The following is a 12819-nucleotide window of genomic DNA, read 5'->3' as shown; positions in this document are numbered from 1 at the left end:
TCTTGGCCATTGAGAGTGGTCAGGGCTTTGGGATGAAATGTTTGATAATCATTTTTAATGTGTGAAAGTAGAGTTCTGGTTTAAAAACGATTGTGCTAATAATGTGCAGATTTTGTAATTCAGGAACAAAACGGTAAGTATGCACAACTCATTAACCTATGTTTATATTTTCAGGACGCATAATGAATGAAGTGTCGGTTCTCCGCCTTCCCGTGGAGGATGACATAAATGAAGTGATTCATGGCTTGGATGAGGTGGCCCTGAAACACAGTGACAGCCGCCTGCCTTTTCAGGTAACAAGGAGAAAAGGGACACATAGGGCCTGATTCAGCATGGATCACAAAAGCAAAATCTTTCTCTAATGTGCAAAACCATGTGCACTGCAGGTGGGGCAGATATAACAGGTGCAGAGAGCGCGTTAGATTTGTGTGAGTTATTTTGTTTCTGTGCAGAGTAAATACAGGATGCTTCATTTTTACACTGCAATTTAGATTTCAGTTTGAACACACATTACCCAAATATAACTCAGGGTTGCCGACCCTCCCGGAATTTCCGGGAGTCTCCCGAAAATCGGGTACCCCCTCCCGGCCCCCCGGAAGGATGGGCAACCCTCCCGGATTCAGGGGGGACCCCCGCTGACCTCCGGATCGCGGCATTAAAATGCCGCAATCCTCAGGTCTCAGAGGAGGGGGCGGAGCTAAAACGGCACAATCGCGTCATTTTAGCCCCGCCCCCTCCACGGAGATCCGTGAATTCGCTGCTTTAACAGCATGGGGCAGGGCTTAGTGATGTCACTCGTAAGCCCCGCCCCCTGAGCGGCTGCTGAAACACTCCTCTCCGGGCTTCTCCTGGAGAGGAGAATCTTAAAGTCGGCAACCCTGATATAACTCCCTGCACATGTTACATCTGCCCCACCTGCAGTGCACATGGTTTTGTCCATTAGAAAGAGAATTTGCTTTTGCAATCCATGCTGAATCAGTACAGTGCGCACTACGGTTTGTGGGGTGGGTGTCTGCAATGGCAGCTACAACTAGTAATTCCGGTAAAATACACAGATATCTTCACTGATATTCACATGCACTATGAAATTTCATAGGGTAGGACTAGCTTATGTGAAATATAATGCAAACTGATCCAAAAGTATTAGGCCAGGTACACACTAGAGCAGGGATGGGAAACCTTTGGACCTCCAGCTGTTGTTAAACTACATATCCAAGCATGTCCTGCTACAGTTTTTCTAGTTGGCCATGCTAACACTGTTACAGGGCATGCTGGGATGTGTAGTTGAACAACAGATGGAGGGCAAAGGTTCTCTGTCCCTAGAGCAATCTCGGCCCAAAATGTAGGATCTGGGCAAATCAGAATGACATATCACCCGCATCTCTTAGTATGTACCTATAATTTGCATGCTTCCACGGATGTTAGCAATGTCTTCTAGTCGGCCCTGCTGCAGGTTCAACCAGAATATATTGCTAGCGATCCTATTAGAGTAGGCAAGTATGCTACATTTGAGATATGATGATTGTAGGTATTGGAGAATTCAGAATTATTAAATGTTGGTTTTAGGGTTATAATACTCATGTTGTGTGTGACCTGCCTAGATGAGTTAATTGTATAAAATAAACTAGGGCAGTGGCAGCTGAATCATGGTGCTCTATGTATCAGAATTTTATTCAAGTCACCCCGATGCCAAAAGTTTTCTTATTGAGAAATAATAAAAAAGAAAAATATTAAATAAATTGTGTTTAAATGTCATCTGTAGGTTTAGGTTATGCTGGTACACATATTTTATAACTGTCAGCCACAAGCACTGATTTTGCCTATTACATTGACCATAATAACTATTAATTGGTCCTTGACCACCAACCTGTGACACCCCTACAATGGTTCCATGTCACACCAGGGTGCCACGGCGCACACTTTGGGAGATACACCCCCCTCCCCCCCCCCCCCCACACACACACACACATACACTCTCACCATCCTTTCCCTTTCTAGATTAGCATTGTATTTTTCTGTGAACATGTTTTATTTGTTGCAGTCAGAGGGTTATATATTTCACATTTTCTTTCTCTGTATTTGTATTTACCTCTCAATAGAAACTCAATTTTTTTCTATTATCATTTGTTTTTACTCCTCTGTACAGCTAAACTGAAAATATAAATACATCTTTAAATAGAGAAACTCTCATTATAGTTGATTCATTTCTTAAGGAAGGACCAGTAAGAAGTAAATTATAGTAGTCAAAGTGGAAGATAATGAAAAAATAAGTTTTTTGTAGTACAGTACGTGGAAGATAATCTAGATATGTATCCAGGGCAGCCGAGAGGAATGCCGGCCCCGGTAACATTTTGGGAGCATGGCCTAAGTGTGGGGTGTGGGCACCTCCCGCACTTAGGCCACGCCCACAAAATGTTTAGAGGAGGGTGAAAGAAAACTCTAAAAACTGTAATCTTAGCAGCAGCACACACCTACAGCATGTGCTGTGCTGGCAGCAGGCTCAGCATGACCTCTCACGCTGTCAGTGAGACATTCATGCTGAGCCTGCTGTCAGCACAGCACATGCTGTAGGTGTGTGCTGCTGCTAAGATTACAGTTTTTAGAGTTTTCTTTCACCCTCCTCTAAACATAAGCAAAGAACAGCTCTTAGTCAAGAATGACTCCATAGACAGGACAGTCTTGAAGGGTAGAGTTGTCAGGTGGGCAGCTTTTGCTGTCTATGGGGAATACATTTAGTAGATTCTGAGAGATTTGGGGATTGGGTAAAAACCGAAATGATCTGTGTCCTGGAACTCTGGTCTGGACTAGATTCCTGCAGCAATCTAAGCCACTGTGAAGATAGTAGAGTATTTCCCCATTGGTACACATCCGGGAGATGCCCGGTCTGGGGTAGGCATATAGGACAACAGTCACTGGAGAGAAGGGGAGGTCCTCTGATCTGCATGATCAGAGGATGTAGTATAAAACCAGAAAGGTCTGAACCATACAGAGAGGCTGTAATTCTTTCTCTCTCCATCTCCTTCTGCTGTCACATAACTTCTAGAAGGGACATTGAGGGATATTCAGACCTGATCGCAAAGCAGATTGTTTTAGGGCAAAACCACGCTGCACTGCAGGTAGGGCAAAGGTAACACATGCAGAGAGCATTAGATTTGGGTAAGGTGTACAGTGCAGTGTACAAATAAAGCAGTCAGTATTTACCCTGCCTAGAAACAAAATAACTAAAATCTAACGCTCTCTGCATGTGTTACATATGCCCCACCTGCAGTGCACATCGCTCTCTGCATGTGTTACATATGCAGTGCACATGGTTTTGTCCATTTGCTAAAAAATTTGCTTTGCGATCAGGTCTGAATAACCCCTAATGTCAAATTTTTACTTGCGCTACTATCTCCACAATAGCTGAGATTGCATCGCATGCGACCAAAAAATTGCATGCGATGCGACCGACGCGATGACCGCGATTTCCCATAGGGAACAATGTTAAATGTCCCAATTGACCCGATTTCCCATAGGGAACAATGTTAAATGTCCCAATTGACCCGATTTTCCATAGGGAACAATGTTAAATGGCCCACAGAGGCCAAATAGGCACCCTGAAGGGTGAAATGGCCCCCCCAATTGTTACCGCCACCCCACGATCAACGTCAACCCGAAGCGTGGCGAGCGCCGCGAGCCCGCGAGGGGCGGCGGTACGCGTCTTACAACCTTTTCATACCCCCACTATCCACGTCGGCGTGGAGTTGAGAATAGAAAGTGTGGCGAGCGCAGCGAGGCGAGCACAGCGGACACCTGTGAAGCCCGCGAGGGGACACGTATACCTGTGAAGGTGTCAGCGTCCCCTCGCGGGGCACGCTGCGCTCGCCACGCTCAGTGGCTCGCTACGCTCGCCACACTTTCTATTTTCAACTCCACGCCGACGTGGATAGTGGGGGTATGAAAAGGTAGGAGGACGCGTACCGCCGCCCCTCGCGGGCTTGCTGCGCTCGCCACGCTTCGGGTTGACGTTGATCGTGGGGTGGCGTTAACAATTGGGGGTGCCATTCCACACTTCAGGGTGCCTATTTGGCCTCTGTGGGCCATTTAACATTGTTCCCTATGGAAAATCGGGTCAATTGGGACATTTAACATTGTTTCCTATGGAAAATCGGGTCAATTGGGACATTTAACATTGTTCCCTATGGGAAATCGCGGTCATCGCGTCGGTCGCATCGCATGCGATTTTTTAGTGCATGCGATGGCCGCGATGGCCGCGATGGGCGCCCTTCTAGGTAAAGAGTACCGAATTCTGTATTGCACAATGGTCCATCAAATTGCAAAGGTTCTTGGTGGGCTGAATGATATGGTGACCAAGCAAAGTAAGCCAGGAGAAAAATAAGAGAGCAAATAAGTGAGCATGTTTGTGCTGTAAAGTAAGGATGTAATTGAATGGGAAAGGTTTATGGACGGTTCTGGAATCTTAAAAGTTTGCCTGAAGAGGGAAGTTTTCAGGGAACGTCTGAAGGTTTGGAGACTAGAGGAGAGTCTCATTGTGTGTGGAAGGGAATTCACTGGAGAAAGTCCTACAATTGCGAATGGGAGCAGGTAATGCATGTGGACGAGAGACGCAGATCTTGTGAAGACTAAAGATGACAAGTTGGAAGATATTTTGAGAGAAGAGAAGAGATATACATTGGTGTAGTTTGGTTTATGGCCTTGTGTATATGTAAAAGTATTTTGTATTGATTACGGTAGAATACAGGTAACCAATGGAGGGATTGATAGAGCAGTTTTGCAGATGATGAACATCTGGCGAGGAAGATCAGCCTTGCAGCTGCATTCATGATACAGTGCAGTGGTGAGAGTTTGTATTGTATTGTATTGTATTGTAGTGAGAGTCAGTAATCATGCATTGATTATTGCAATAGTCTCCTTATTGGCCTTCCCAAATACAGACTCTCACCACTACAGCCAATCATGAATGCAGCTGCGAGGCTAATCTTCCTAGCCAGACGTTCATTGTCTGCAAAGCTACTCTGTCAGTCACTTCATTGGTTACCTGTATTCTACCGTACTCAATACAAAAAAAAGCCATAAATCAAACTACACCAACATACATATCTTCTCTTATCTCAAAATATCATCCAACACGACCTCTACGCTCCTCCCAAGATCTGCGTCTCTCATCCACACTCATTACTCGCTTCCAGGACTTTCTTCGGGCTGCACCCACTCTGTGGAATGCCCTCCCAAGCACAATAAGACTCTCCCACAGTCGCCAAACCTATAAGCATTCCCTAAAAACTCATCTCTTCAGGCAAGCTTATCAAATTCCAGAACTAGTCACAGAACCTTGCATTATGGTGGAATCGATGCAATAAAGAATACAGTATCTATCCTTATGTATCAATACCTATTTCCCTATAGATTGTAAGCTTGCGAGCAGGGCCCTCCTACCTTTTGACTGTCTGTAAATACCCTGTTTGTTGTATCACTGTCTCCTTTGTAAAGCGCAACGGAATATGCAGCGCTATATAAGAAACTGTTAATAAATAAAATAAATAAATAATAACACTATTGCAATAATCAATGCATGAGATGATGACATTTCACGTTTTCCTGCACACTTGTGATGTGTTTGTGAATTTAATTGCCCCCTTGCAGAGACATGGTAGGTGAAAGATGGGACAGTAATTTTTAAGAGAGTATGTGTCATCATTTTATTTTTTACAGGATATTAGTAAAAGCAGCATGTTTGCACACACACATACCTCCTAACTGTCCAGTTTACCTTGAGGACATCCCCGAAAACCAGGACCAGCAGTTTCCTGCAAGCAGGGGGGGAGTTGGGAGTCCACACATGCGCACAGCCACGCCCCCTCACCACGAGCCCATGCCCCCAAAATTTCCGAGTGCGCGAGGGTTCTGCTGGCCCACCATTGAAAGTTGGAAGGCATGAACACATTATATATGCTGTAATCCCACCTTTCCTGTAAAGTAGTCAAGTTTTCTACAGGTGTTTTGCCTTAATTGGAAATATTTATATCAGCTTGCTGAGTCTGAGAAATAGGTGAAATAAAAATTTCTCTTGTGTCCTTAATGTTGGATTCAGAATGCACCTCGTGACATTAGCTTTGGATATACCTTGGTACCCATGGATTTTTGGATAAAAATATGTAAATATGTTGAGACAATTATTACAATAACTATTAAACACACACACACACTACTACCACCCATTGTCTCATTGGTGTCATGCTAAACGCCAATTTTAGTAACTGCAAGTCATTAAGCCTAGTTTTATTTATCTTAAATGCTTTATATACTCAAGTAAAAAAAAGATCTTAAAGATGGGTTCTTTCTTAAGGATTAAACTAGAGATGTGCACCGGCCACTTTTCGGGTTTTGGGTTCTGATTACCTTGAGGTTTTGGGTTCTAATGGGTTTTGCCAAAACACCTCCTAAACGTTGATCTAAGATGTGGCAGCGTGATTAAATAAAGCACAGTTTTATTACTATCTTCAGACAGGAGAGTAGCCTCTTACTTATAAAGTAGATTCCACCAAAAGGATATCTGAGTGTACACCCCAGCAATTGGACAATATGCGATTTGGTCCCGATTTCACCCGATTCAGATGGATCGGGCAGTAAAATCGGGACAATGTTTAGACACTCAGTCCAAACCGATTTGCTAAATCTTATGTGCAGCTTGGCAGGGCACTCTGTGAGGTGGCTGGGGGGGGACACAGAGGTGGCGGACACCAGTGAGGGAGACGGGCAGGGGGTGCCGGAGCAGGGGGCGGAGGATGCTGCGAAGTGGCTGGCGGGGGAATCTGCTAGTAGGGCAGAGGCAGCGGATACTGCGGGGGACACAGAGGTGGCAGTAACATAGAGCTGGGCAGGGGGAGCTGGGAGCAGCCAGTCAGCAATTGGCTGAGAGAGAGCTCAGCCAATCACATGCTGCCCATTCATTGTATGGGCTTTTTTGGTACTTGTGTAGTTTCACGGCGGCAGCATGGCCGCCGTGAACTTCCGGGTACGGCGCTCACCAAACTATCTAAAATAAACTAAATGAACTCTATGCTAACGTAGATAGTTCATACCCCTACTATCCACATTGGCATAGAGTTGATTTTAGATAGCGTAGCGAGCGCAGCGAGCCCCGCAAGGGGATTCAGACGCACGGCCGCTGCCGCCGTGAAACTAAACAAGTACCGCTTTTTTTTCAGTACTGACAGCTCCCTGGCTCCCCCTGCCCGGCTCTACGTTACTGCTGCCTCTGTGTCACTGTCCCTCGCAGCTTCCCCTGCCCGCTGCCTCTGCCCTACTAGCAGCGTCCCCCGACAGCCACCTCGCAGCATCCCCCGCCCGCCACCTCGATGTCCCCCGCCCCTCTGCTCCCTCCACCTTGCAGCTCCCCGGGAGTTGCATATGATACATCTCATGCGATGTATCATATGCAAAACTTGGCACATCAAGTGTGTCCCCCTCCCGGGGTGCTGTAGGGGAAATCAGGTCCGACTTGTCCTTAGGACAAGTGGGGGCCTTTACGCCTCTGTGACTAACTTACAAATTGTAAACAAAAATTGAGTACAAGTTGAGTATCCCTTATCCAAAATGCTCAGGACCAGAAGAATTTTGGATAACAGATTATTCCGTATTCCGTATATTTTATGTTTCAATGATGTATCTTGAGGTATCTTGCATTTATGTTGTATAAACACATCAAACACATGAAATACACACAAATACACACAAATATATTTTATTTGTGCATGAAACAAAGTTTGTGTCCTATCCCAGGCACTGAATTTAAATGCCAATCAATAATTTTCTTGCACATATTTAGTGCCAGTTACATGTCATATCCTCAGTAGTGCCACTTACAGATGTCCTAGTAGTGCTATATATAAATACCCCCACACTTATCTCCATGCTGTCTACACTTTTCTCTATAGATTTCTCATAATCCTACAATATATACCTTCACAGATTGCACAATCTGCCAGCAGTGACCTACGCAGTGCTCCCCAGCTAGTTGACTCGGATGGTTCCTCCACGGGCAGGATGTTTCCATACACTGTATATCATACCACTACACAAGCTTTCACTTTCCCATATTTGCATTGGGTCCTTATATGACTCACCTCCCACAGTGTAACCTTCATAGTGCAACCAACATGGCTGACTCATCTGGTACTTTTGTGGATGGGATGAAAAAAACCTGAGTGTCTTGTTGGGACCCTACTCTACAATCACCCATTTGGGTAATTTCTTCCACACCCAGGGTAATCCTATGCAGTGTGCCCAAGATGGCTGGCTCACCTGGTTCCTTTTTAGAGTGGAATACACAACTCGTCGAAGTTAGTATCCAAAATGGCTGCACCAACACTGCAGTGTGCCTACTGTGCTCTCAATGCATTATATTATGTTTATATGACTTACAGATGGAGCGCTTCTCATACAGCTCCAGCCCTGAGCATCTCACACGCACGTGCATCCCTGTCTCTTGGCGGTAGGAAGCGGAATCTGGGTAAATGGGCAGGGTTAGGGGGTACGGGGAGGCGGTGGGGACCAGCGAGGAGCTCTGTCGGAACGGGGCACACGAGTATCTCGTGTGCACGCGCCCCCTCCCGGCAGATGGTGGGGAATGGGTGCTGGCAATTCTATTGCCAGCTGCCAGCTGAATGAGAGGCGCTACATCTGTATCTATTGCTTTACTCCCCAATTCCTTTGTATTATGTGCATTGTTTTGATGTCTGCAAAGCGCTTGAGTCCTGTTGGAGAATGCGCTATAAAAATCAAACTTACTTATTTTAAGCATGAATTGTGCTTTCTGTTCTTCTCTTTTACTCATTAAGATCTTTCCAGACCCTGAAGAGGAAGAAGCGGAAGTACCGGCAAAACTGAGAGGAAGGCTGCCCTCAATAGTGGTGGAGCCAACTGACATAATTGATGTAGAGAGTGGTGAGTTGCGATGGCCACTAGAGTCTGTACGAAAAGCCAAAGAGCAAGCTGCATTAGAGGAAGAAAATGCAGAGGAGGCCGAAGCAGAAGAGCAGCCAGGTGAGACTATTCTGTTAATTACTATTTTATAGTCATATTATTGTAATGTACTTTAACAGATGTCATCAAACTTGGGGCCAGATGTACGCTGTGCTCGTGCACGTGGTCCCCCTGCGAACAAAGCCAGGCCATGATTGACAGGCGGCGGGCATTTGTGGGCGGCACCGAGGCGTTTTCTGGAAGTGCCACCAAAAAATGCAGGGGGTGCTGACTGTTGAGAGGCCCCGATCTCCCCACAGCCATCACAGCACTGAGTAAGTCTAGGCTCGTACATCTGCAATCACATTCCCAGCTGTGCACAGGGGCAGTTTTTCACTCTTGTGGGGAGGTGGCAAATTTATCGCTGAGCACCGAAGGATCCCCCGCGATCATGTCTGAATCAGGCCCAATAGCCTAGGACTGGATTAAAGATTGAATTAATGTTTTAATTTTGAGATAAGAATGTAATTTAATAGGCAATACCCTTTTAAGAAAATATTTTCAGTTAATTTTTTTTTAAAGCATGTATGTTGATAATATTAATTTTTGGGGGAAGTCCTCTTAAAAATAATTACTGAATGTAACTATAACTATGTCCATGTTTTTAAATACAGAATTCAAGATAATTTATGATATTGTTTTGACAAAATATAACATATGCCATTGTTGCCTCAACAGTTTTAGTAGCTTTTACAATGTTTTGACTAGAAAAGCATACAGTATATGCTATAAAATGACATAGAATAGCTGAAAAGTTAGGTACTTGTTTCCTAGCACGGCACCCACAATATTCAGTCGTCTGGCATTGTGTTCAATTTAAAATTGTATACCATTGTATATGGCATACAATGGCATACAATGCAATGCGATGCGATTTTAAATTTTATAAGCACCCTAATGTGTTTTTTTAATGTTAAATGGTCCCCCTATACGATTTTTAATTGTATAAGCACCTTAATAGGTGCTTAGAATGTTAAATGCACCCCCAAGCCACTGCCACTATCAATGCCAACCCGAAGCGTGGCGAGCGCAGCGAGCCTGCGAGGGGCGGCAGTACACGTCCTCCGACCTTTTCATACCCCCACTATCCACGTCGGCATGGAATTGACTTTATATAGTGTGGCGAGCGCAGCGAGCCACCGAGCCCGAAGCGTGGTGAGCGGACGCGCATTACTTCACATGTATTCCACGTCCCCTCACGGGGCTCGCTGCGCTCGCCACGCTTCGGTCTCGGTGGCTCGCTCTGCTCGCCACACTATATAACATCGACTCCATGCCGACGTGGATAGTGGGGGTATGAAAAGGTCGGAGGACGAGTACCGCCGCCCCTCGCGGACTCACTGCGCTCACCACACTGTTTTTAACATTGTAAGCACCTATTACGGTGCTTATACAATTATTTATCTTATAGGGGGCACATTTAACATTGAAAACACCCATTAGGGTGCTTATACAATTTAAAATCTTATACCATTGTATATGCCATACAATGGCATACAATTCGATGGTATACAATTTAAAATTGTATAACATCGGCTAACATCGCATCGCATACCATCGTATGCCTTATGGTATGCGATGCGATGGGCGCCGTGCTAGGAAACAAGTACCAAAAGTTACTTAAATTAGAATGCTTTATGGCAGCATTTACTAATGAGTACAAATGCAGCAACGCAACATGGGAGACATTTATTCCTTGTGAGGTCATGCTTCTCTTTTTGAATAATTGTGTCTGTAGTTTTGCACAGATTAGCGCAAATGCTGCGCAGTTTGTTGCTTTAGATGTTCATTCAGAGACTTTTGTTTCATGTAATAAGTGGAACTAGCTATACATTGGCTAGTCAAGGTATTCCATGGAGAATGCCAGATAACTTCAGGGTTATTCCACATCAGATAACTCTCTGAAAACTGTCCATCACCCATCTCAGATTTTGATGTAATATTTTTATTTATTTAAGAGAGAATCAGTGGCGTAACTATGGTGTGGCAGCCCCAGCTGTGGCTTGGGGGAGCCAGCGGTCTCGGGCGCACTGAAAAATACCTGCTGTCCTATATGAATACACAGTTTACTGTCACTTAGTAGTGGTGGGAGGTCGGTGGCTGTGTACTGTATCTGCGTACCGTAGGTGACAGCCCGCCCCCCCTCCCCAGTCTCCTCGCCTCCTCTGCGGCCAGTGTCATTACCTGCACACACTTCCGCTAGTATCCCCTGGTGACAGAAGGCTATAGTATGTCAGTGCCGCGGACGGAATGTCCTCCCTGTTACGCAGCATGGGCGCACGTCACTCCTGGGGAGCTGCAGCACTATACATGGTGGCGCACAGTGGCCCAGGTAACCAGTCTGCACCATTGTTATGTTTTACTGAAGAGGAGGGGGGCTGGGGGCACAATTTTTTTTCTCAGGGGGGAGCTAAATTTATAGTTACGCCACTGGAGAGAATGTCAAATTTATTTCTGCCAAATAGCTCAACTGTCTGACAATTAGTATATAAAAATATAAAATATATTAAATTATTCACTGATCGTGGCTTCTTTATCCAGTTTATTAGATGTAGCACAGGTGTTTATTAAGGAATCACCAGGAAATTGGACCCCAAATGTAACTTTTCCTCCATTGGCTTTCTCATCGGGGAAGGGGCCAAATTCGGACCTAAATGGAGGGGTCTGAATCGGCCCCCAAATTGCCTCAGGTTTGCCATAACAGCAAAAAGCATTAAAAAAACATGCTACGGTAAATCAACATTAGACTGTCAGGAATCGCGGTGTGCGTCCATATGTGCGGCCGCATCTCTTACCTGTACTCTTACATCTTACTTAGCAGACCTGCATGCAGCTCTATCCTTAGCCACAGTCCATGGCAGGATGTTTCCTGCTTAGTCAGCGTCCCACACTGCTTCCAGGCCAATCTCATGCGGCATGGGCACTGCCATGACACCTGTAGACAGCTGACAGTTTTGCTCCAATGAGCTGTCTGCTGACCTTGATCTCTGACCTGTGCACTTGATCACATGCAGCCTTGCGAATCAACCAGAATAAGGTCCTAAGTGTGCACAGGTACCTTCCAGGTTAAGTGATGCCGCAACTTGCAGCCAATGACAGACAAGCATGGGGGATATAAGTCAGGCCCCGGCCTCAACACCTTCAAGTCGCCTTGAATAACTTGTCTGTTCCTTCCAGTGATACCTGTACATCTGTGCTGCTGCTAGCAAACCCCCTCGTTATTCTCCAGCTGCCAGACTCTTTCCTGTATAACATTTGCAGTCTCCTGTCATGAAGTGTGTGTGCATTCTGGACATTGCTAGAAGGCATCACCATCGGCTCCCAGGTCGCATCACAATCGGCTCCTAGGCCACATCACCATCGGCTCCCAGGCTGCATCACCATCGGTTCCTAGGCCACATCTCCATTGGCTTCTAGGCCACATCACTATCGTCTCCTAGGCCGAAGACCAGGTTCCTGGTGACAGTCAACCCTCTGTCCCAGCTTCTTCCTTATGCTACAGTCGTCTTCAGTTGCTGCATCTCATTTTGCTTCCTAAAGCCACCCAGTTTACAGTATCCGGCGCCCTCCACTTGCCCACCAAGGTCACAGCTGGGAACACAGAACTCAGCAGCATTGACATAGACATCCCAATTTTCTCTAGTTGCTTAATAAAGCTATACTTTACTACAACAACAAAAAACAAGGAACTTTGTTTTAGTGTAATTTATTTATTTTTTTATTAACAATTTCTTATATAGTGCATACATATTCCGCAGCGCTGTACAGAGTATAGTTGAACATTCACATCAGTCC

General features: G+C 45.4%; 1 protein-coding gene across 3 annotated transcripts in view; it reads left to right on the top strand.

The window, feature by feature from the left end:
- The window catches only part of LOC146057653 (protein LBH-like), a 42242-nt gene that overhangs the window by 16617 nt on the left and 12806 nt on the right, over window positions 1-12819 (top strand). For all 3 annotated transcript variants that reach the window (XM_083169135.1, XM_083169134.1, XM_083169136.1), the window contains 2 exons: window positions 175-293; window positions 8841-9045. In XM_083169135.1, the coding sequence (XP_083025261.1) occupies window positions 175-293; window positions 8841-9045 (324 nt within the window). The remainder of the gene's footprint in view (window positions 1-174; window positions 294-8840; window positions 9046-12819) is intronic.

The sequence above is a fragment of the Crinia signifera genome, chromosome 2 (genome assembly GCF_055691185.1).
Source record: "Crinia signifera chromosome 2, ASM5569118v1, whole genome shotgun sequence".
NCBI lineage: Eukaryota > Metazoa > Chordata > Amphibia > Anura > Myobatrachidae > Crinia > Crinia signifera.
Note: the sequence above shows the minus strand (reverse complement) of the source record. Positions and strands in the feature narration are given on the sequence as shown.